Source organism: Zingiber officinale, chromosome 7B (assembly GCF_018446385.1).
Source record: "Zingiber officinale cultivar Zhangliang chromosome 7B, Zo_v1.1, whole genome shotgun sequence".
Classification (NCBI taxonomy): Eukaryota; Viridiplantae; Streptophyta; class Magnoliopsida; order Zingiberales; family Zingiberaceae; genus Zingiber; species Zingiber officinale.
This window is the reverse complement of record NC_055999.1, coordinates 88040418-88066806: the sequence shown is the minus strand read 5'-3', so window position 1 is coordinate 88066806 and position 26389 is coordinate 88040418. Positions and strand designations below refer to the sequence as shown.

Here is a 26389-nt window from a genome sequence, read left to right as displayed (position 1 = left end):
GGAACAAATGCAGCACTGGGTTCAAATGCATGACAAATATAAGTTGATAAAGGACTTTAGTACAAATCAAACTCCAAATGCATATTTTATGGACAAAATCAAATGGCATTTTGTTGTACCTTAAGCTACAAAATCCCTACACAGAAATGTGCAGCAACTTGCACGTGGAAATGCCTATATATATCCTAACTGGAGACCTCTACAGTTTATAATGCTTTCTTTTCGTACTTTTTAGTGTGCCATCTTTAGAAAGCTACCAGAAGAAATATATAACGTGAATGCAGCAACACTGAGAGCATCCAACTGTATGCACAAGAAAATTCAGCACCATAGTGAAACCAGTGATGCCTCAACTCCTGACTGGCTAACTCTGACCGTATCTTTCCACGGATGTATGGTGCACAGAGTGGCATTCAAATGAATCGATCTGAGATGGCCTCTAGTCATGCGTACCATCGAAGCTACCTGGTGGATTCTTGCGTTGTCTCTCCCTCCAATTTTCACCCCATACTTTGGCCTCTGCAACGGCTTGCTCTCTGAGAAGATCATGGTCATAATTCTTGGGGGAGTCTCTTGCTCTCCCTACATGGACAGGACTATCCATCTGAGACCCCTGTCCGATCCCCAACTCTTCCAAACCCCACTTCCGCCCCGAGCCACCACCAGAACCATCTCTGCCAACTTTTCTGCCCCTATTTGCTCCTTTGACTTCTCTTTGCCGAAGATCTGGAGAATTTCCATGCGAACTGAGGTTGTCAGAACCAGCCCTAGACCTTGGGGTTTGAGGCTGAGTATTAGAGGCATTAGGATCATAAATTTGTGAAGCTAAATATGAAAGCGCAGTCACAACATCCCCAATGAGTGGGCGAGTAGCTGCTTGCTCCTGCAAGCACATGGCTGCAACAGCCAGCGCCTGATATAGGCTTCTCATTGGATACCGGCCTTGTAGCAATGGGTCAGCCATTTTGGGAAACTTTCGACGATCTTTAAATAATGGACGAGCCTGTAAGCGATGTTAAAGAGTACATGTATATTAATAAAGAATCAAATATTTTCAATATATTATAAAACTATAATATCTAAAGTTAAGAATCAGGTTCCAAGCATCATGCCCTTAACATGACTCGACACCAATATCATACTAATAAACAAATCATGATAGCAAAGCATGGTTTTGTTGTGTAGTTTGAGAAAGTGAAAGGACATACCCATGCAACAAGATTTTGTTCTCCAGAAGGCCGACTGTTATCAATCGCTTTCCGACCAGTAATTAGTTCAAGAAAGACGACACCAAAACTATAAACATCAGATTTCACTGTTAACTGTCCCGTCATAGCATACTCAGGGGCACAATATCCATATGTTCCCATCACTCTTGTCGATACATGAGTCTTATCACCAACAGGACCAAGTTTAGCAAGCCCAAAATCAGACAACTTTGGATGATATCCTTCACCCAAAAGTATGTTTGATGACTTGAAATCTCGATAAATGACAGGAGGGTTTGCCTTGTCATGTAGGTATTCCAAACCTTTAGCTGCACCAGCTGCTATCTTCATTCGGATATTCCAATCAAGTGGTTTCTTATCAGTTGGGAGATCTGCACAGCAGAATGGAAGGGAAAATTTAATATCATAAAGCTGATTTATCAAGATCTCAATCATTAGCTATCATGACATCAGTTAAAAGTAACGTAATAATTTCATTATCATGTTCTCCAGAAACAGAGAGAATTTAAAACACATATATAATTGGAAAACCCTTTCTGAGGAACTATCAGCAGTTCGGGCCTACAAGTATAAAGAAAAATATAAACAAATAAATTGATAGTGTATATTCAGACACTTCACAATTGATCATAAATCTTAATTTAATTAGAGCATGCCATGTTTAAATGAATTTTCTAGGAAGATTGAATCCAACAGAGCGATTTAGTAAACCTTACTATGAACTAATTGAAGGATATTTTAATTCATTACTATGATTTGCTTAAATCAAAGCAGTTTTTCATTTTCTTTTTTCGTTTTTCTTACTGAAATTCTCCTCGCTAATGAAAGGTTTACAAAAACAAGAATAGAAAGATACACAAAGAAGGTTTAACCTGAAATAATACAGCATAATACAATGCTTAACCCATTGTAGTAAGTTTCCAGAAAGATAAAGAGACAGCAAACAAGAGTCAAGGAAACAAAGCTATTCTAGGGAGCAACTCAAATCTTCAGTCAGTGAAGTCAAACTAACAGCAACCCATAGACATTGAGAATGCATGCACATCTGAAGATTTATCAGTGAGGTCATTGAATTACATGAAACAGAGAACAAAATACCGGTAACAAGAGTGGCATGGTTAATTTTAAAAAAAATAAAAAGAAATTGAAGAAAAAAGGCAATAATGTAAACTGCAATATGGACCTAATAACCTAGAAAGAAAACATATGAAGATAACATCAGCTAATTCCTAGCAGCCTAAAGTCTAAATACATAGAAGAAATATACATTAGCCTAAATCGATAGTTATTGTACAAAAATTTGACAGCAAAACCGATCAAAATTGTAAATTACACAAACTGTGGTAAAGTCAAAGAAGCATGCAGGAAAAATCCAATTACATGAACATACACTTCATAAAAATTGAACAGTGCACAGCAGTGAATAGAACCCTTATTAATGTTTTGGTCATCATTTTATTTGTAAATCACTTAATTTGTTGACCGCATAGACAATATCCGGACATGTGCAGTTAGTGATATACATCAAACTGTCAATTATTCTCGAATATTCCAATTAGGATACAAGTTCACCATAGTTCTTAGCTAAGTGCAAACTTAAGTCCATCGGTGTTTTTACAAGAAAAAGATCATATACATTAAATTTTCTTAGTACTGTCTCAATATAATGAGATTGTGAAAGGATAATTTCATCTAATGTCTTATTGATCTTAATCCCGAGTATAACGTCTGCTATACCCATTTCTTTCATATCAAAGGTTTTGGTCAACATCTTCTTAATAATCATAATTATATCATGATTACTATCCATGGTGAACATATCATCTACATATAGACAGATAATGACAAACGAGTCGAGTGCGCCTGTGATATATATGCATTTATCACACTCGTTGATTTTAAATTCATTTGACAACATAGTTTTGTTCTCGTGCCACTATTTTAGTACTTGTTTTAGCCCATATAGTGACTTCACAAGTCTACATACCTTATTTTCTTATCTTGGAGCCACAAATCCTTCAGGTTGCTCCATATATATTTCTTCTAATTCACCTTTTAGAAAGAATGTTTTCACATCCATTTGATGTATCTCAAGGTTATGTATTGCAACAATAGCAATGAGTATTACTAGTGAATAGGTATCAAAGAAGTCAAGGTTTTCCTTTTGTTTAAATCCCTTTGCCACTAGTCTTGCCTTGTACTTTTCAATAGTTCCATCAGTCTTATATTTCTTCTTTAGAATCCATTTACATCCTAAAGGCTTGATTCCGGATGGAATATCCACCAATTTCTAAATATGGTTTTGTATGATGAAATTTATTTCACTATTAATGACTTCTTTCCAAAAGAAAACCTCGAAACTTGATAAGGCTTCACTTATTGTCCTTGGTTTATTTTCCAACATATAAATCATGAAATCAAAACCAAATGAATTTACCATTTTGGCCCTCTTACTGCACCTTGGTTCTTCATTTTTTCCAAGATTATCCTTTCTCACAATTTCATAAGTTCTTTTATTTAAACTTTCTTCTTTCCTATCTTTGCAAGAAAAGATATCTTAAAAAAATACAACATTCCTTGTTTCAATTGTTGTTCCAACATGAACATCAGGAATTGTTGATTTGTTCACCAAAAATCGATATGCACGTATATCCAATAAAAATACAATCGATTATTTTTTGTCCTATTTTGGTTTGCTTTGGCTTAGGCACTTCCACTTAACCAAACACTCTCATACTTTCATATATTTATAAGAAGGTTTATGACCCTTCCATAACTCATAAGGAATTTTATCTTTTCTTTTGTGAGGGATTTTATTGAGAAATATGGTTTGCCAATAAAATAGCTTCCCCCCACAAATTATGAGGTAAGCCAGAACTTATCAACATAGCATTCATCATTTCTTTAAAAGTTCGATTCTTATGCTCAACAATTCCATTTGATTGAGGAGAGTAAGGAGCTGTCGTTTGTTGAATAATGACAGAGTGCACAAGATTCATCAAATGAACCATCATATTCTCCTCCCTAATCACTTTGAATTCTTTTAATTCGTTGACCAATTTGATTCTCAACTTCATTCTTATAATTTTTAAATGTTTCTAAGGCTTCATCTTTGTCTTTCAATAGATACACTTAACATTATCTAGTGCAATCATCAATGAGAGTAACAGTACTTTTTGCCTCCTCAAATTTGCACAAATTTTAAGTCACATATGTCACTATGAATTAATTCTAGAGGGATCATGCTTCTTTCTACTGAATGGAAAGACAACTTTGTCATTTTAGCTTCAACACATATTTCACATTTATGTGTTGGATCAACATTAAATGTTGGCAATAAATGTAACTTCACAAGTCGTCACAAAGTGTATTAATTTACATGTCCAAGTCTAACATATCATAAATTGGAACACTCGACCAAATAAGTAAAATTTATAATTTTATTGTCAATGAATTTGTAAAATACCATAAAAGGGCAAATAATAATAAGGGGATTTTCCGAAATTTTTAGAAATTTTTCTAGAATTTTTCGGAGACCGTATAGACGAGTTTATGGGGATAAATTTGGGCCCCGGGAAAGCCTGTTTAGGCTACCCCATTTAAGTGAGGAAAAGTTTTGTTTTCTTATTAATTCCTTTTCCTGTTTTCTCTTTTCCTTCGTTTTTCACCTCACGCGTGCCCTAAGTCTTGACGCCGTCTCCTCTTCTCTGCGCGGCGCAAACCACACGCGGAGCATCTGCCACCTTCTGCCCGAGCCCTAAGACCCCGACGTCGATCCCTTGTCTCCGTCTGTCGACGCCATTCTCGCCGGCCGACGAGAGCCAAGCAAGAGCCGATCAACTCTCTTTTTTCCCTGCATTCGCACATCGCCGGCCTGTGCCCGAGTCGCCGCCGAGGTCGAGCCCTAGATTTGGGAAGATCAGGAATGCGCCGACACTCCCCCTCGATGTCGCACCTCTGCACAGGGTGGTCTTGTTCGTGCCACCGCCGAGTCTGCTTCGCCGACCTCCACCCTCTGTCTTAGTGCCGGCAGCCACCTTCTCTTTTGCCTTAGCACCGAGCGCTGCCACCACCCGAGGCCGCACGGAACAGTGCTCTTCTCGGTACCAGCCGTTGGGTGAAGGGACAACTATTGTCTTCACCGACAATTGTCCGATCTGCCTCTCTATTCGTCGCCGACGAGGACATACCATGCCCTAGCTGTGATCTAGGAGGCAGTAGGTGAGGTTGGTTCTTCTTCGCTGGATCTGTGATCAGCACTGACGATTGAAGAGAAGGGGAGAATCCAGCAAGGTGGTTTTCGAGCTGAGGTGTTCTTGTCCAGCATATAGTTGCAGCTCTTCAATTGTGGATCAACCACAATTCATCTGTTGAGGTGAGTTTTTGTACTGAGGATTAGGGTTTCAGCAAATCTTTTGCTGTATGATTGGAGTTTAGTTACAGATTTAGATTCATTGGTAATCATTTACTTGAGGAATTGTTAAGGTGAATTATATTAACAGAAAATGATTATCAAGTGTTGGGTGGATTTTTGGAAGAAAAGGATGAGATTGTTAGGTTGGGTTTATTGAGATTTTGGCTTGCATTATCTGGTCTATGATAAACCTAAGTGATTGATTGTATATTTATTTCAGGGTTCCGATTTGAGTCAAGAGCTCTGGTTAGAGGGCACACGATCTACATTGGAGGCGGGTACCTCTTGACTTATCTTTTATGATATCGTCATTTGGATATGCATAGTACTTTATAACTACAAGCAATGAACATGCTTACCTTTGGTATGTCACTATTTGATATCCATAACATGTTAGATTTGTCGCCTATGATGTATCCGTGCTTATATCTCGTGATTTGTTGCCATGAGTATCTTATTGCCATGAGTATCTTAGTTTCTAGAGTGACATACCATGTTTTACTGAGGTTAGGACTAGGTTCTGGACTTTTGGTTTCTGTCATGTGTATCGAGATTATCTGATACTTAGGTTTTATGTCGTGACTGGCTTGTGTACCTCTATTTGTATATCATATATGATTCGTGTACCTAGACCTTGATTCTTGATATGTGCATATTGTTGGTACATATGTTATGGAAGGAGATATGTTTAGGATCTAGGTTGCTATACCATAGAGGATCTGTATGCCCTAGATCCGTGGATTGACCTACTGATACTGTGGTACCCATATTATGTATATATGGATTTTTCTATGCTGATCAGGATATTCCATACTTATTATGTTCAGGACATAGGTTTTTGATATTCTATCTGACCTGTGTACTCTAGATTTTGGTATGTGACCATCGCTTTTACAGTGCCCATTTTGTATACATGGATATGGTTATGTTGATCAGTTTTTGTTATGCATAGTGACATGCATCATGATTGCATGTCGATTATCGGCTCCACTATGGTTGAGCCCATTGCTAGTTACTGCACACACCCCACTCATGGTTTAGTGGTATATCGACAGTGTGTGGCGGTTCCTTGTTGCTCCGTTGGTCGAGGACTCGGTGGTAGCCGTGCTTCGCTCTGTTTGGCTCGGCATTTAGTGTAGCAGTAGTAGCCGTGAGACGGTGGACTCTGTTGCTCCGTTGGTCGGTGACTCGGTGGTGGCCGTAGAGATACCTCCCGTCATCGTGGGGAGTTGAGAGCATTGAGCCCCCATTTATGATTTGGGGTCGCAGGAGAGTACTCACAAGATCCGTCCACTCCCCACTCATCGGGAGTAGTGACGACAGTGCGTGGTTATCATAGCCCTACCTACTCGGTCTCGCTATTTGCGTGTGAGACGGCTGGGGTGACAGGACGCATCATTAGCATCATACGCATTGATGTATTTATATTATTATGATTGTGTTTGCTGCGTTTGGTTGCTGCGTTTTGGTTGGATGCATACCTTTGACCTGCATACGGGATTATGACACCTTCGGTTTGACGACCCTTTTATCCGGATAGAGTTCCTGGTGAGTACTGACTTCCTCGGTTACCATTCAGTTCAGATATTCCTATATATGATTAGGAAGTCATATTCCATGTTTGTTCTATTAGATATATCTTACTACTCATGTCCATGGTATTCACTGAGTTGTTGAACTCACCCCGCCTCCATTATTTTCTGGTACCAGGTTATTTATGGTGTCGCTTGGAGCATCCCGTCTGCTGGTTCCCACGTCACAAAGACATATCGGTTTCACGTATGTTTTGTTTGTTTATGTATCGGTTTGTTTAGCTCTATACTCCGGTTTTGTTTTGGAGTGTTGATGTTGTTATGTGGTGTTTTGTATTTGTTATTGGTTGTGTAAGCCTAGCCGGCTAGCAGTTTTTGTGTTTTTTGGTTTTGGTACAGCCAGAGGCTGAATTTGATATTAACTGCGTGGTGTTTGTTTTCTTTTATTGTTATTATTCCAGCCGCATGTGGCTGAGGTATATGGTGCTTGTAGAAAAGTTTCAGATTGTCCGTCGTACAGGGGAGATGCTGCCGAAATTTCTTCGGACAGAGACTCCTCTGGGGCGTGACAGAATTCACAGTGTATAGCCATTACATTCATTTTGAATAAATCGTTCTCCATGAACCCTCTATATAGGAATTGACCGTTTTTTGTCAATGCATATTTATTTTACTCAAACACTAGCCTGAATCCACCTTTGACAAGACCGACGCTAACAATAAATTCTTCCAAATGTCGGAAATATGAAGCACATCAATTAGTATCACTTCTTTGCATGATGTCATTTTTAGTACCACCTTGCCAAGACTAACAATGTTGAAAGTTGCAAAATTGTCCATGATTAGTTTTCTCCCATTAATAGGGGTATAAATTGAAAACTAGGTCTTGCCAGAGCAAATGTGTCGTGTAGCACCAGTACCGACCCACCACTGCCTTGGATTATCCACCAAGTTGGCTTCAAATACAATGGCAGGTCTAATTCTGACATATCTATTGGCACTGACTTATCTTCAGTCATATGCACTTGAGTGGCTTTCTTTGGACGTCGACCGTCTTTGGCCTTGTGATTCGGTTTGCCGCAGTTATGGCATGTTCCTTGGAACTTCTTGATCCTCCCATGGCTCTGCCCTTTGTCGGAATATTTTCTTTTCTTGCCAGTGTTTGGTTCCATCGGATTTGTCTTTGCAAATATATGAAGTTTTATTGATTCTGATTGCTTGCGAATGTCTTCTTTAATCCGCAGTCTTACAATCAGATCCTCAAGTCTCATCTCCTTTCGCTTGTACTTTAGATAATTTTGGAATTCCCTCCACGAAGGTAGAAGTTTCTCGATTATCGTGACTGTGAAGACCCGATTTTAGACATGGTAATGGACACTAGTGGGCATACCTTTGAAGGTTAAGTCAGGTCAGACTCCTAGAAATCTTAATACCATAAAAATTGAACCCAAGTTTATGATTACTTTGTGTCATGTGTCAGTTTGGATCTTAGGGATTTCGAATGTTGGGTCTAGTTACTCATATGTTTCTTCTATGCCCTTCATTATGATAATTTAATGAGTCACATGTGGAGCTCTTATCTATCTATGATTTCATGATGGTTTATAGTTTTATCACGTTGGGTGACTAAAAAAAAAACTGTTGCTAGACGGTTACTTTAGTCTGTGTATGGATTTACACTGCCTTCGTGTATAAAACCTAGAGGGTCGCACGCATAGCACGTAGAAATAAACAATGGCATTGGAAGCTAGTCGAGATCAAGATCAAATATGGATTTATTTGATACAAAGAAGAGAGAATTCGAATAGCCATAATCATGATGATTAATGGAGAATTCGAAAAGTCATCATAATATTAATTAATGGAGAAGTTGAAGAGTCATCATAATGAAGGTCATAAATGAAGAATTTTTGGAACCTATAACTCTTCATCTTCTTAATTAATGAAGATCATAAATGATGAATTAATTGAGACCTTAACCCTTCGTATTCCTTGGAGGCTATAAGTAGCCATACTCGGAAAGACACAAAGGCGAATTCCTTCTCTCCGAGTCTCCCTCGTCAGATTCTTCTTCATTTTCTTCTACCGGAAGAGATCGGTAGTGCTTCCAAGACTTTGTCGATCCAAGAGGCTAGCACCTAACGGATCGTATCAAGTTCAAGTCTCGTAAAGTTTCTGTCCAAAGCCAAAGAAGTTGCTAATTTTGTAAGTGGGCTTTTCGTTTCGAGTATAGCTACGAAATATGTTTATATTTCATTATTTTATATTACAAGTTCATTTCTTTTTGTTCCAAGATGCACTGTTATGACTCAAGTTAGATATGGTAACGGAAATTTCCAAAAATATGATAAGATATGACAAGTTATGGCCTGATGCGGTGGATAATAATAACCGATATATGGCCCTGATGCAGTGGGTAATAATAACCGATATATGGCCTCACCCCTTAGAGGAATTACATATAGGGGACTGATCAGTAAAAGGAAATTTCCGAAAACATGATAAGATATGACAAATTATGGCCCTGATGCAGTGGGTAATAATAACTGATATATGGCCTCACCCCTTAGAGGAATTACATATAGGGAACTGATCAGTAATACCATGAAAAACAAGATGATTAATACCATGTTTTGCTAGAAGTATATGTTTTCGTTTAAGTTGTGTTTTTATCATGTTTCATGAAATATGTTTTCGTCATGCATTCCGAATGTTTTGCTATATTTTGTATTCTGTCATGCTATGTTCGATCGATCCCACTTACTAAGTGTTTTCCCAAGCACTCACCCCCCTTACTCCCATCCCAGATAAAGACGAGGAACAAGTTGAGAAGGAGAAGCAGGAGATGTTTTGGGGCTGGTAATGAAGTCGTGTCCAAGTGATTCATCCTTTTAGTTCATGTTATCCTTATTTGTACGCTTTCGCTTTTGGATTGTAAAGACAATATTTTCGTTATATTATTACTGGTTTGGTATGTACTTTATGAGCCTTGTTGTTTTCGAGTATTTATATTCGCGAGCAACGCCGGTGTCACGCGCCTTGTTCACGGGGCGTGACAGTGACAACTTGTAAGGACTCATTCATTGTCATGCCCTCGGCATGCAAATTATGTAGGATCAACTGCCACTCTTGAACATGAGTTGTCACAGTCTTGAAATCAATCATCTTGAAGTCTAAGAATTTACCGACGATGAATTTCTTCAATCCGACATCTTCTGTTTTGTAGTTCCTTTCAAGAGATTCTCATAACTTCTTTGCAGTGGTCATTGGAATATACACGTTGTATAATGTGTTATCCAAGTCATTGAGGATATAGTTTTGACATAAGAAGTCACTATGTCCCAGGCATCATATGTCGCCCTCTTTCCTTTATTAGTCTCGCCTTGAGATATAGAGGGGGCATCTTCACGTAAGAACCTCACAAGGTTCGACGTGGTTAGGTAAAACATTTTTCGTTGCCACCTCTTGAAATCTGTGCCTATAAACTTCTCCGATTTTTCGCCATGCACCGTTGGAACAGGAGCCGTCAATGATGAATCCATCAAGATTGCACAAAGAGATTCATCTTAAAATTGTTGGTGTCTGGTGGTGGTGCAATCTAAGTGCGGGTAGAATGATGATATGGCACTGCTTTGGCGAAGTCGAGGCTAGAGTTAAACTCTATTTCTTTAAGACGAATTTATCCCGCACACGGTGCTCACAGAATACGACAATCGTCTGCCAAGATATAACGACTTTATCTTGCGATAGCAACACTACAAATCACAAGACCTCCGAACCGAAGAAGCTTCTCAAACTCTCCAAATGCAAGTATAGAATGCAATGCTTGCTTTGAATTGGAATGAATTGAGTGAGTGAAATGATAAGAGAGGAGTCTTATTTATACTAAGTGAAAGGCATTAAGAACCTTTTGGTTTAATTAGATCTCTCAATCATCCAACTTGAATTGGATGTTTTAGATTGCATCCCTTCCTAAGAGATACAATGTCTCTTCATTTGGATGTCAATTAATGTGTTCCTATCTGAAAGCGGGAGATGGTGCACTGAGCAAATGGTTGCAACGTTGACTGGGGCAAAGACCTCCGGATTGAATCAAAAACTATAGGTCGATGCGCTAAGCTCCCTGCACAAACTTAAACGAGCCAACGGAACGTCAGCGCCAATAACCAGGGAAGGGGTCCCTAGCGAAGGCTCTCCGACATTTAAGTCAATGTATTGCCCGAGTGGGAAGTAGAACAGTAGATGAATAGTAGAGCGTATGTGAACGTAATAAAGAGTATTTTTTTTTGCATACCTTGTCATCGTAGAGGACCCCCTTTATATATCACTTTTGTAACCTCTGTAATCATGAAATGACAGGAAATGTTAGGTGTCAGAAATTATCGAGTAAAAGAATATGTGCAGCATGGAAGGCATATAATCACCATCCGAGGAATATTCCATTACCCATGTGCACCCTTTCTATAACTAACGTCATTAATGAGGCGGTTGGAGGAATATGTTGTAATAAAGTGTCAGATAACGGAAAGTGTAGAGTAACATTTGAGGAAGGTTCTATTGAATGCTCATGTTATAATGGAGGAATATTTTCTAACACATGATTGTTATTCTATGACAAACTGTTGTGATTCTCTTACAATGTTGCCTCCTGAATATATTTCCGCCGGATGTTTAGCTAAACCGGGCATATATTAGCAGAGGGTGAAAAATGGAACCCTGAGTTCTGTAGGTTGATCAGCCTTTTAGGACTACCCTGATCTTTATATTATATGAGGTCAGAGATCTGATAATATAGTAAGGGAGGACCAAGTCTCCCAGGTCCAGGCGATTCCATGACCGACCGGCCATTTATAGGGATACAGAGCTACTCGTTCCTGAAGAGCAGGATGTTGACCCTTGAAAGGCCCGACCAGAACTATCAGCCAGTCAGATATCTTCTGAGATTTGCCTTGTATACTTTGTGAAGACCAAAATATGGAGCTAACCTTAGTCGATTTTATGCCCGATCGCCCATATGTAGAAGGACGAGGGAACGAACAGCGAAAGCCCATATACTTGTCCTGCCATATATTTTTTTCCGAGAAGTGTGTTAAGTTATGTTCTAAGTGGAAAGTTAGACTACTGAAACTTGGGCAAATATATTCCACGGTCTTATGGCAAACCGGTATATTACCAAACAGACTTACCAAACTCGAACATCCCAAGGGTCAACCATCTATATGCCAAGTATTCTGTTATCAGCACGACACACCAAGTTCCTTTGGCTCGGCCGATCTTAAGGACCGGTCGACCTTGTCTTGGGGACTTTTGCGATGAGTTTAATGGGTATCTTTTACAATGGCAGGAGTTCTTTTTATTTTTATTTGATAAGATTATTGTGTTTTTCAATTAATGGTAAGTCTTTACTAGTTTAGTTGATATTGAATTTGTAAAAGTGGTGTCATTTTTATATAATATTCAAGCTTTGATTAATGAAATTTCCGCTTTAATAATGTCTTTGTGAGGTTTTATTTTCTCTTGTCAGATAGTTACCACTTAGCTTCATCAATTTTTGTCCTAATTTTTGTGGTTCATCAGTTCAATATTGGTGTTGCAATAATGAATATCAGAGTTGAAAGCTAGTTGTTCAATTTAGGAACTAGTTATCCTCATTCCCTAATTCCACCTCACAAGTCAACTAGTCCTATACCTTCATGCCAATGTCATCACTTGGTTTTTAATATTATAAAACTCCTCTACCCCGATCTAATCGTTATCCTATGATTTCCTTTTCCTTTATCTTCCATTGGTCACCATCTCATCGTCCTCTTTCAGATCCGTGATGTCATTATCCAAGGGCCTCTTTTTTCCCGTGCCACTGGTGTTACGGGCAACATTGTCCCTCCACTCCTCACTCCAAACCAATGTTATCACCATACTCTCCAAAGCACCAAAGTCATCTATCAACATCGCCTACCACTTGGTTCCCTTGTCATGCTGCCACAATCGCATCCAGATACAGTGAGCACATAAAATGCACCTCTGCCTCAAAACTCAATGCCACTTCAAAGCTCGCCCCTTAAGGTGATACCAAACAACCTCCTCAGGAAGCATCTCTACACCATTACTCACCCTTCGATCAAGCCACATCATCAATATCTCCAACCACCCACGACAATCATAGTTCACCCACGAATTGACACCACTTTGTCCTCCTCCGAACTTCTTATGCATGCACCAAGCTGTGTTTGGAGACTCATCTAGCATTCACACCCTATCAACATCTGACGACTTCAGCAGCAAACTTGCGGCTTCTCAATGAACTGAGCCCGGTTCACATCTCCTATCAGTGAGAAGATGAACCAAATCTCAACTTAGGAACCAATTTAATTAGAACCAAAATTTTGCAATTTAGCCTACCTACTTTGTAATTTCACAAGTTAGTCCCTTACTGTGAAAAGAAAAAAAAAAGACAGTGAGGAAAAAATAAAGAGAGAGAAGTTATAAATTGGGATAAAATCGAAGATTTGGATATGCTCCACAGAGATTAACCCCTTCACCCGTTGATGTTCCTGTCATGGCTACTTCAACATAGGAACATCTCACCATCATCTCAGTATAATTGCTTTATTTACTTGTACTTATTTTTTATATTTTATTTAGCTTTACTTGCCTTTAAATGTCAATACTTAGAGGAAATGTAATAACTACCACAAAAGATACTTGAGATGTAGATTTTAGGAGTAGCATGCATTCTAATGATTCTAATGGTTATTATTCTTCATACACTCTTCAAATTCAGGAATAACATATACATGAAGTTACAATAACATTATCTGTAGGGAATAGTCGAATTAATTTTTTAAAACATAATAATTGTTGTAAACCTAAGCTGAACTAAATATGTTGGAGTTTAAAAGGGGAAAATATCTATATATATATATATGATGGGGGTAAGAATATAAATAATGCTATTTTGGGCTACATAAGAGAATAAAATTGGCGAGCTTCATAGTCTTATCATCCTCTTAGGGATTTTACACTCAAGCGTATACTTGAGCTAACTATTTGATAACAAAGTAACCAATAAAAGAAATAAGAACTTCAAGTAGTCTCTTAAGTGAATAAAAACGTGATTGAGAACATCTAGAGTAAAACTAACTAGTAACAACTTATACGGAAACAATAAAATGAAAACGGTGAAAGCTTTAACCTCTATTTACTTGGAAGGACGAAAATAAGAACTAGAGAATGTTTTCCACGAGGAAAATTTTTCAGCATTTATTTCGTGAGAAAGAATGGATCACTCACCCTTTCTGTTGCTTACCTATTATAAAATAATGGCAAATAGATTTAAGAATTCATTTCCAAATCATTTTCTAAATTTTTTTATTTGCCCAAATCAGACGGAACGAACCTTTCCTTCCTCCATCGCAATTTTTTTTATTTGCCCAAATCAAACGAAGTGACCTGTGTGGCCGTAAACGATTCTACGGGGACCCTACGCGAGTGCCCTCTTTCCTTTTCTTTTTTTTCTCTTCCTTTTCCCTATGGGATTCTTTTCTTTTCCCTTCTTTTAGTTTTCTATTCTCTTCCTTTTCCATAAGAATTTTTTCCCACCTTGGATTCCTTTCCTTCCTCAATTCACACCCCAAAGTAAACAAAACATAAGTCCAATGATGTGACTTGGGCTTTCATGCTCAAGAGGAACTTCGTCCATTTGCATGCTATGAGATATATTGGTCCAGACAAGGTTTAAAATTCAAAAAATATTAGAGTTTAGTTCTCTACCTGAACAATACAATTTCGGAATTCTATCATATCGTGCCAGTAAAAATTTAATACTTATTTAATTAAATTAAAAATAATAATATGATTAATTTTACTTAGCATAAGTTGTATCTTTTATTTCATTGCAATTAAGTATCCTTCGTAGTTATAATTTACTTTTTTTTATAATTATTTACTTACAATTATAATTGATTATTTCTTTAATTTACTAATAGTAGATTTATAATTATAATTTAATGACAATTACAACAACAACGAAACATTTATCCCACTAAGTAGGATCAGCTATATGGATCACTTGCATCATTAAGCTCGACCCCCTACTATATCATCAATTATATTTAGGTCGGCTATATGACATTGGTTAGCATAATTGATACCTACATGAGTGGTTGCTCCAATAGGTCTTGGCGTCAATTCTCAACAGGTGGAAAAAAATATCTAATTGGATGTCTAACCTCCCCATGCAAAGGGTCAGTGCACTAGGGCAAATGCCTCCCATGATTTACCCCTTCTAGAAAGTATGGGGCCGCCTTAAAGGGGTTGCTAAGTGACAGTTTCACCTTTTCTTCAACTATATTTAAATAAATTTTATCATATTTTATTATTGCTAACTACGTCTTCTTTAATCTCCGTCTTTCTCAATTAATGTGTATTTGTCACAGTCCCACATTGCCTAACTAATACATGCAAATATTATCTTAAATGTATCTCTCGTAGTTTCTCTCAATGAATACAACCTCAACATTTTCTCTAATGTTCTTATTTCTTATCGTATCCATCCTCATATGTCCGCACATCCACCTTAACATTCTCATCTCTATCTCTATGACTCTCATGTTCTGCTAGTGTGTTCGCTTTATACCCAACATTCAACTTCATATAATGTAGTAAATATAAGCTTCATTTTATAGAATTTCCCTTTAAGGTTTACCGGTATATGATCACAAAGAACATCATTTCAACATTTTGCTTGTATCTTATGAAAGCATCTCTATCAACCCCTCCGTCTTTTTACAAAAATGATCATAGATACTTGAAAGTTTTAATTACAAGCAACTTATCATCTCCTATCTTAACAATTGTCTTATAACATCTATTACTACTAAACTTAAATTTTAAATATTATTTTTACTAAGTATAAAACCTTTAACTTCAGCATCTCCCACCAAGATTTAAACTTAACATTTGACTCCTTAACGAGTCTCATCGGCCAAAATATTATTTCTACAAACAACATGTATCATGGTAATTTATCTTGGATGCGTCTAGTGAGTTCATTCATAACTAGTGTAAAACAATATGGCTTAGAGTTTATCCTTGATGTAACCCTATTTTTATAGGAAACGCTTTAGTTAATTCACCTAGAGTCTTCACTCTTGTCATTATATTATCATGCATATCCTTAATTGTCTCAATGTACGTTACACTAACACCTTTATTTTCTATAATTCTCCACATAATTTCTCTTAGGACTATTTTTCTATGTCAATGAATGTCATGTGTAAATCTTCCTTCTTTTCTCGACACTTTTCAATTAATTATTTAAGATGTATAACTTCTATCGTCGACCTTTCATATATAAATCCAAATTAATTTTCAATCACCTTAGTTTTCTTAATATTTTTCTATTATTTCATGGTATGACTCATTAACTTAAACCCCTATAATTCACACAATTTTGTATGTCTCCTTTATTATTATACAAGACTAAAGTATTTACTCTACTGATGAGTCATTTTCTTCATTTTTAATATCAAATTGAATAACTTTATAAGTCATTCAATACCCTGCTTCCCTAGGCACTTCCATATTTCTATAAGAATATCATCTGATACACTTGCTTTTACATTTTTCATCTCATTTAATGCCTGTTTTACTTTTGAAATTTGAGTTCTCCGATAAAAATTTAAATGTCTATGCTCTCTCTGACCTACTTAAATTTCCTAAGTTAAATTGGACACCTAACCCTTCATTAAAAGTTAATGAAAATATCTCTTTCATCACTTCTTTATTTCATCATCTTTCACTAGTACCCTATTAGATTGATCTTTAATGCATCTAATTTGGATAAGATTCCTCATTTCCTCTCGCTTTAGCTATTTTATAGATGTTCATTTCCCCTTTTTTTTTTGTATCAAGCTATCGATTCAAGTGTTCGAAAGCTTTATTCTTAGTTTAACTCACTGTTTTCTTAGCCGCCTTCTTGTCTACTACATACTTTTTTTAAATTTTGTTTGTTCTTCCAAGTGTACGATGACTTATAGGCTATTCTTTTTACCTTCAATTTCTTTAATTATTGTCTCATTCCACAACTAAGATTCTTTATTTGGTAGTGTATGTCCTCTTGACTCACCAAGTACGCTGACCATTGTTTTTAAATTTGACGTCATCTTATCCTATGTTGTATTCGAGTCACCGTATACTTCTTATACTTGTGCTTGTATCCTCTCCTTAAATATACTCACCGAGTACACTTTTGGTCACTTGATCCTAAGAGTCGTGCACACTTCTACTAATATTATATTGTGCGCAACTAACACCACTAATCTATGTTAGATAATTAAGTTTTCTCCAGAGATACTTTACGATCTTTACAAATTTTTCTATCCTTCTTCCTAGCCATAAAAATAAAAATTAATTTACGACTTATGGTTTCCACTTTTGAAAGTAATCAGGTGTTATTCTCTCTTTTTTAAATCATATTATTTATTAAATGTATATGCTATCGTGAAATCAAATATGATTTTTTCTTTTTCATTTCTTATTCTAAAATCATAGCCTCTATTGCACGCTATCATATTCTTCTTTTCTTACTTTTACATGCTCAATTAGATCTCTTATTAAAATTATATTGTTTATACTACCACATCTAGATCTTCTCAAAATATATATTTAATGTCTTAATCTAATCCTACATGAAGTGCATATATACTAATTATATTAATAGATACTTTTGTTATTACTATTTTATGAGTTTTATGAGTTATAATCCTATCTCCCTTCCTAACTACTACTACTACTACTTCGTTCTTTAACAAACTATACATCTACAACAATTCCTACTTCATTTCTCATTTTATTCTTTCCTCCATATTATAACTTAAAATTTGAGTTCTCTATTATCTTTGTCTTCTCTCCTACTCATTTTGTCCCTTGAAAATATAAAATATTAATTCTTTTTCTATTATTTATTACTTTCATTGCTTTGCTAATAAGTGTTCCTCTATTCCATATTCCACGTCTAATTCAATTGGTATTCTTATAATATTTCTTCTTAACTAACATATGGTGTGAGAATTATTGCATATTTAACAATATATCTAAGTTCTCATGCAAATATAGCGGAGCAGGCCTTACCAAAACGTTGCAATCACACCCCGCAACGCATTCTTTCATTATCACAATAATTTGATGAATTCATACATAATATTTGCTTAAGTTTTAACGTTAGCTTGCAATCTAAAGCAACCCTCCTTTATCCGAGCTTGGGACCAATAATGACAGAGTATTCGCCTGGGGCGAAGTTTAATTTTAATGACAATTACAAGGAAATATTTATTATGAGATATAAGTGAATAATTGCATGTAAATAATTTATAGATATTTACTTGTTAATATAATTATTTGTTTAATTTATTCATAAGTAGAACTATTAAGTTATAAATCATAACAATAATAAATTAAATTATTATTTACTGATATAAAAATAATAATTATTTACCTATAAAATATAGCATTAATTAAATAATTTGATATTTACTAATATATAAATATATTATTTATTTATAACAGTAATAAATTAAATTGATATATGATTTATAAAATGTAAATTAGTGTTATGATTTATGCAAACAATCTTGTGAGTCCTGACACTGAAGCCCATTTGCAATCCATAACTTGCAAATTCACAATACAAATGTCGGAGTCAATATCGGCAACAATGGCCTCCAAATTTGTGGCAAATTACAACCAAATCCATGTGTATGCCCACTTGAGTTCTCCTACAAGCTTATCTAGCTGATTCATCCACAAGTCGATGAGAAAAATGTTGGTGCAGCAAAGCCGCCAAGAGGGGGTGAATTGCTGGCAAACTAAAATAAACCTCTTCTCGTTCTTTTGATTTGATTAGCAGCACAATAATAATAAATAGAATAATAAAACTAAACAAAAAGTAAGAGGACAATCTATTTACTTGGTTACAACCTAGGTGGTTGTTAATCCAAGGCGTTCAAGAAAGCTCCACTAGAAAAACTCCTTTGTTGAAGGCGGAGTAGCCTCTTATAGACGTTTACAGCTCACAAAATGACTAGGAAGTGAATACACGACTTATAGTTCAGTTGTTATTTATTTCCTAACTCCAGGGATCATTTTATAGCTCCTGGAAAATCTAATCTGAGGGTCGAAGGCGCCTTCAAGAGGGTTCAAGGTGCCTTCAATCGGTTAAGTTTTATCCGTGCGAAGATAAAACTTTATCTTCGCTAACGGCTATCGAAAGGCGCCTTCAAGGGCTGGAAGGCGCCTTCGTACTGTTCATCGAAGGCGCCTTCCAAGCCTTTGAAGACACCTGCAGTACTGTTCACAGAAGGCGCCTTTAAATCCTTTGGGGGCACCTTCAGCACTGTTCATCCGAAAATGGTTAACTTCCCTTGTTAACCATTTTTCGCTTCGTTCGCTTGGATGATGCTCCGGCCATCCGGAATTAAGCTCACCCGAACCCAACTCCGGTCTTCTCCTCGAGCAGCCTTCCTCCCCGGCTTCTCGTCCCTCAGACCGTCATGTGTGTCCTTCTCGTCTACTACTGTACTCTTCCGCAGCACTTTGTCCTTCGGATGCACCGAGCCCGTCGGCTCCCTTACTGTCTCATCCTTGTAGCTAACTGCGTCTTCTGCTCGACTTCTTGTGTTCCTAAGCTCCTGCACACTTAGACACAAGGATCAAACACAACAGGAGCTAACTGAACTTGGTTAACCACATCAAAACTACCCGGATACTTTAAAAAAAACCTTCTTCAGTTGAAATAACCCTGAAACTACAAGGTATCTTTGTGAAACTCTTGACACTTTATGACACATGATAAACTCTTGACACTTTAGATGATAAAATGAGTACTAAATGATTTGTGTTTTTATGCGAGACACAACTTTTACTTGGATGTCAAAGAAACAACCTATTGTCTCACTTTCTACTTGTATGTACATGGCTGCAACTTCTTGTGTTTGCCATGCTATTTGGCTCATAAATGTATTGAAGGAGCTAAGTTTATCACAAGAAGAGGCAACTAAGATTTGAGTTGATAACAAGTATGTAATATAACTAGCAAAGAATTCAATCTTCCATAATAGAAACAAGTACATTGATGCACGCAATCACTATACCAAAGAGTGCATCATAAAAAAGGAGGTGCACGTGGAATACATAAAGTCTCAAGATCAAATTGCCGATATCTTTACCAAGTCGCTCAAATTTGAAGACTTTATAAAAATGCGAAGTTGCTTGGAGTAACAAAATCAAGTTTAAGAGGAGATATTGAAAATTAAACTTGATTTTGGACTATTAGGCTAAAATGAATTGGATTAAACAAGTAAGCTCTTGATCTAGAATAACTATGATCTAGAATAGAGTAGCATATTTTAGAATGTTCTAGAGAATTATCTATAGTAGTAGATTATAATGGAATAGTTTAGAGAGTTCTAAATAGGCTTTAATAGCCATTAGATTGAAGATGTGTTGACATAATCTTAACCATTGGTTAGGAGGTGTAACTAGTATAAATAGGGGTGAACTCTCATTTTATAGCCAAGCCAAGATTTCAATACAAGTTCAAGTTCTCTTGTTCCCTCTTCCATCTAAGTGCAATTCCTCTTCCACAATATTTTCATTCAACATATTGTGGAGATGCATACATGTAATGTTTTCTTATTCGTTGGAAAGCATTAAGGTGACCAAAAAAGAAGAGAATAAGTCGAGGTTTAATTTCTTAAGTATCAAAAGGAGAAACAAAATACACCAATACCTCACTTATAGTAAGGGGCAACCAATAATGAAAAAACTACATTGAACAAAGTGGATGGCGCAATTGTTCCCTTCGCTTAGAAATGATGACCTAATAAAAGTGCCCTTTGGAGTGGTTTTCCGTGGAAAAGGAGAATGATGTAAAGTAGGAAGAAGCTTAGGAATTTAATTCTTAATAGTTTTAGACTTCGTAAAAATGGAGAAGGGTAGCTTTTATTTGGGAATTATCTTTATTTAGGAAAACTTGGATTTCTTTTGCTACAAATGAGAGATGCTCCTAGGAGATTATGCCAATATTTGATCCTTGCTTGTGCCAATGGTTTTTCTCATAATGTTGTTAAGTTCATCTTTGACAACTTCTCAATTTTGCATTTATATTCCCAAAAGTTGAGTTTTCATAGTTTGCTCCTTGTGAAATGAGAGAAATGGTATATCATATCCATATACATTTTTGCCAATATAATGCCTCTTGAATTGTGCCAAAAAAGGCACCCAATGTTACTATCCCCGGTGCCTTTTCTCTGGATAATAAAAAAACATTTAATTGAATCACAAGATTGGACTTCCAAACAGCCATCAAATTATTTGACCCCCTCTAAAGAATGTTCTACATGATATTAATTAGAACTTAGACTCACATCTTAAAATTTGTTCATGCTACCACGAAATACCAAACAAAGTCAATACAATCATAATGAAATAGGAATGCAAGACATCCATTTAACAAATGATAAATCTATTAAAACTTTCATTGGTACATGTCGCTTAGTAATTACTTGAGCCTCAAAAACTTGTTAGCCTAGAAAACAACTACCTTATCTACTTCTTCCCACCACATTGCCAATTCTAGTGAGATACACGAGCAACACATGTCGACACCAAGAACAAAACTGTATTAAGTAATGATTATTGATGGTGGTGGTGGTGATGATGATTTAAGAAGACTTTTCATCAAATGAGAACTCTTTTTAACTTCTAGCATTGTCATCCATCTTATAACTTATTATTTACTAAACGGCAATCTGGTGCACGAAGCTCCCACGAATATAGTCTCAGGGAGAGGTCTATTGTACATATCCTTACCCTGCAAATGAGACTGTTTGAGACTATAACTCGTGACCTCTAGGTCACACAGCAACACTTTACCATTGGCCCTCCTTCATAATTTATTATTTACTATAAACAAGTCGGGTCGTCAATTTGAGTTGTGCCCGCCAGATAGGCCCATCCCACCAAACAATTTGAGCGGATTGGGTTATTAACCCATTTAAAGGCAGGTTCAGGTGGGCCGACCCGCCTAGGCCCGCAATCTGTGTGGATCGGCCTGCGTTGGGCTTGGGTTGGCCCATGAGTTGAGAAAATGCTGATAGCTCATGCACCTTGAACTATCCTTGAGGTCCCTTGGCACTTCTCTCATGTTCATCAAAGCTAAGAGCACACTTAATGCTCTTTTGCAGTGCAATGATGCAATTGGGGCTACTAGATTGGTTTATAAATGGTAAGCTTTCTTAACTTGCTTTGACAGATTTTTCTGAGTAATAGATGTTAAATTCATTTTGCTTCATGAAAAATCTCTTGGATAAGCAACCCGTGGCCAATCCAAGCCCGCCGCAAACTTTTTTATTTTATTTTATTTTTTAGTGGGTCCGTGGGTTGGCCCCGCCTAACTCACAATCCGCCTTGAGTTGAGTTGGGGATTTCCCAACCCTCCAAGATAATAGGTCGGCCCGCTCAGCCAAATGGTCAACCCACCATGTGTCAGTCCGCCCCACCACACCACAAGTCAATCCGTCTAACAGCTCTATAAACAAGAAATACAGCTTACCAATGTTATTGCATTGTTCATATATTTACTATATGAATAATTACATTGAGCTACTTGATATTAGAATGATAAAAGTCAACATATATGATAATTATAAAAGCCACAAATATTTATCTTTTGTTAAATTAAAAATATAACAATCCTACATTTTACGTACAACCCAAACCTATGAACTCATCATTGTTCCCAAGCACCGTCCTAGTCCTCACAATCTTAACTGCAATAAAAAATAACTATGCACTCTGTAGTTCGGCATTTTGCTCGAGATCCAAGATTGAGTTTTTGAATCTTCTGAACAAATGCAAGCTCTCCAACTACAAAGATCAGTAACATGGACCAAAATAGTTGATATAAATATATGTTACCATGGGCCTGCATAGTCATTAGAAATATGTGGTATGGAGAGAGTAGGCAGATCAAGGAGATGGTAAAGAAGCAATAAGTGGAATTTGAAGAATAATCAACCTGTTTACTTTAAGTGATGAACGTGCCATTATAGATTGTAACCAAATAAGTCAGAAAATCCTTTTGCCAAGTCCTAATCTAACTTCAAGCAACATTTGGAATTCAATGTCGCAATTTGAACTCAAAAAACTTATCATCAACAAACCCATTTCACAATTTTAAGCATTCATTTAAAAAAAACATTACTAAGATCCTTATTAGTAAGATGATGGTGGTATTAGTATTAATTGTACTAATCATTTAAAATCTGAGTATCACCTCAAACTAGATCTAGAACTACAAGCACAGTAAAGCAGGAAAGTGAAGAATCAAATAGGTAAATCACAATACCATGCAAATGATCTTCTAGTGATCCAAGTGGCATGAACTCATAGACAAGTAACCGTTGATCTCCATCAGCACAATAACCAATTAGATTGACAAGATTGGGATGATGCAAAAGACTAAGCATAAGGACTTCAACCAGGAACTCTCTGTTCCCTTGTAGACCATTTCTGTCAAGTTGCTTTACAGCAACAACCTGAAAAGTTCTAAGTCAGCTTTATGTTCAATATACAGATTCATGCATGGCTTGTTCCTTTAATGCTTCAAGAATAACTTACGCATGCAAAATATATCAAACTTTACATCAAAATAATACTAACCTGTCCATTTTCTAACCTTCCTTTATATACACGACCAAAACCCCCCTCACCCAAAAGGCAATCTTGTCTAAAGTTCTTAGTTGCGGCAGCAAGTTCACGAAAAGTGAATGTCTGTGCTGCAATATTCCCAGCATTGCCTTCCTTTGGTATTGTTGTTTCCTTTCTAGAGTTTGAATCTGTCCTCGACTTTGATTTATCTATTACAATAAGCAAAATGAAATAAATAGTAAATAATTTAATCGTCAAACCCAAGCAAAATCAACAATTTAATCTCGAATAACATAACTTATTTTCCAAAAGGCAAGGAGAAAATATCTCATTAAGCTCGATAGAATAAAGTATCATTGATTCGAAATTAATTATTGGGTGCATTCTACAAATATACAAGCACCATAAATTTTAAAGTTAAACTCCAGAGTGTTGTTTCTAAAGATTAACCAATTCGTAGTGAAATCTAGTCATTTCTTTGTAGACTAGATATCCTTTTACTTCAGAAGGAGTGATCCATGAGCATGTCAAGGAAAAAAAATGGCCATGAGAGATATTAGCTTTTTCTCCAAATCATGTGTAATGCCTAGCATAAACCAACGAATGTCCAACGCATTCAACATTTTTCCAGATGAATGTTCAAACGACAGCCCAACACAAATCATCAAGAGAGTCCACAGATCCAACCAAAGAACGATCCAAACTAAACGGACGATCAATCCCAAAAATAAAAATTTTAAAAAAACCAAGAAAACGCATCAGATCCATAAGTCCGACAAGCAACCATCTTTTTCTCCAAAAAAGAAAATCCCAGTTTTCTCACTCAAAATGCCGTGATGGGACGGAGGGGCGGCAGAAGACTCCTTACTATCTCCTCCACCTTTCCCGAGGCTCTTCTTCTTCAGGCCCTCCTTCCGTGATCCAAAACACAGGAAACAATCCATCAGAAACCAGCGGACCAGGATAAAGTCACCCCTCCGAAACCCCAAAATTTGCGGATGCGCCGACAGCTCCGCCCCGATTCCACCCGACTGCGACCGAGCGGCTCGAAATATCGGCGGTGGATCAGATCAGCGGCCTGCGACAGGTGGAGATAAAGATCAGGGGAAGGGAGGCGGAAAAGGGGGCAGAGCCAAACGGAGAGAATCCCGAGCTGAAATTAAATCAGCGAGAAGAGCTCAGCAGCCTGTGAGGCAGTAAACTTGTCAGGTCGCCACATAATATACTGGGGGAGAAAAGGAAACTACTTTGTTGAATTGCTTCTACCCAATCTATACCCGTAAAAAGAAAAGAAACAATTCAAATAACACCTTCCGTGGCATAGCGGTATCGCTTTGGGTACCCGTTAAGAGGTGTTAATGGGAAGAGAAACTATTACTAGCTCTTTTGTAGTCAACAGCCACAGCAGAAGTTGTGGCCGTAGATTTAGCTAATCGTACGACGCGTGAATATTGAAGCGGTAATATTCGAGGCCGCGGATGATAGAGATAGCTAATGGGTACGTGGGTTAAGATGGGGAATGGAGTATATGTTTGAAGGAAATTTAAGCCATAAAATATATCTAAGTAGCCTTAAAATTTTTGAAAAAAAAAAAACTTACATTTTTTTTATTTATCCGACTCATTCGGAATGTGACCTGACCGATTCGATAAAGCACAACTCGATTTGGTGGACGATCTTACGTCATAAATAATTCGAAGTATTCAAGGATAAGACGTCCTTAGTATGATTCGGAACTCTCATTTCCTATAACAATCACATCATCACAACGAAAGCAAAAAAGACTATAGTTCGATGAAGAGAATTTCTTCTTTTGATATGATCAACTATGCAAGGAATAACATGTGTTAAAGGATTTGTGAGAAGTTACTCAGTGAAAACCCCTTCAATACTTAAGTCAGGCTTGAGAAGAAAGAGTGGTCAAATATAGGAGATAACAAAGGATCATGTTATCATAATTAGCATTAGCATCATAATGCAAACGTACTTTTTTCTTGTCACACACGAGTATCATTACCTTAAATAAAAATAGAAGAGTAGTGAAAAACTATATCATCTCTTTCCTAAGAGCATATCTCAATTTCTCAATTTCCCGATTTCCCGCCTTGACAGCTAATAATTCATTCAGACTCGACTCCTAGCCACTCGGACTTGGCACTAAGAGATCCGACCTAGGAGCATTTGGCACACCTCTTAGGAGCACTCGGTAAATGACTCAGGTAAGACACTTGCTACCTTCCTATGGCTTGACAGCATGAGCACTCGGTAGCTCAGGCACTCAATGTCCCGACTCAGTACTTGGCAGCTCGAGCACTCAACATTCCAATTTGGCAACTCACTTAGACGGCACTTGGCTTTCCACTCGAATTCAGGAAGCACTAAAGTTGCTCAGACCTCGCAGCACTCAAGAGCACTTCTCTACATCCAAGACATTCATCGATGTTTGACAATCCAATTGGACTCGACTCGTATCAACACACTCGGACTAGGTAGTCCGGCAACTTGAC

General features: G+C 37.0%; 1 protein-coding gene across 1 annotated transcript; it reads right to left on the bottom strand.

The window, feature by feature from the left end:
- Nucleotides 1–25071, bottom strand: LOC122006204 (serine/threonine-protein kinase PBL27-like). The gene is made up of 5 exons (XM_042561618.1): nucleotides 24706–25071; nucleotides 23895–24091; nucleotides 23581–23770; nucleotides 1209–1600; nucleotides 1–1003 (listed from the first exon to the last, which is right to left on the bottom strand). The coding sequence occupies exons 1-5, from the start codon at nucleotides 24824–24826 to the stop codon at nucleotides 440–442; spliced, it is 1464 nt and encodes a 487-aa protein (XP_042417552.1). The 5' UTR covers nucleotides 24827–25071; the 3' UTR covers nucleotides 1–439.
- Nucleotides 25072–26389: the final 1318 nt, after the last annotated feature.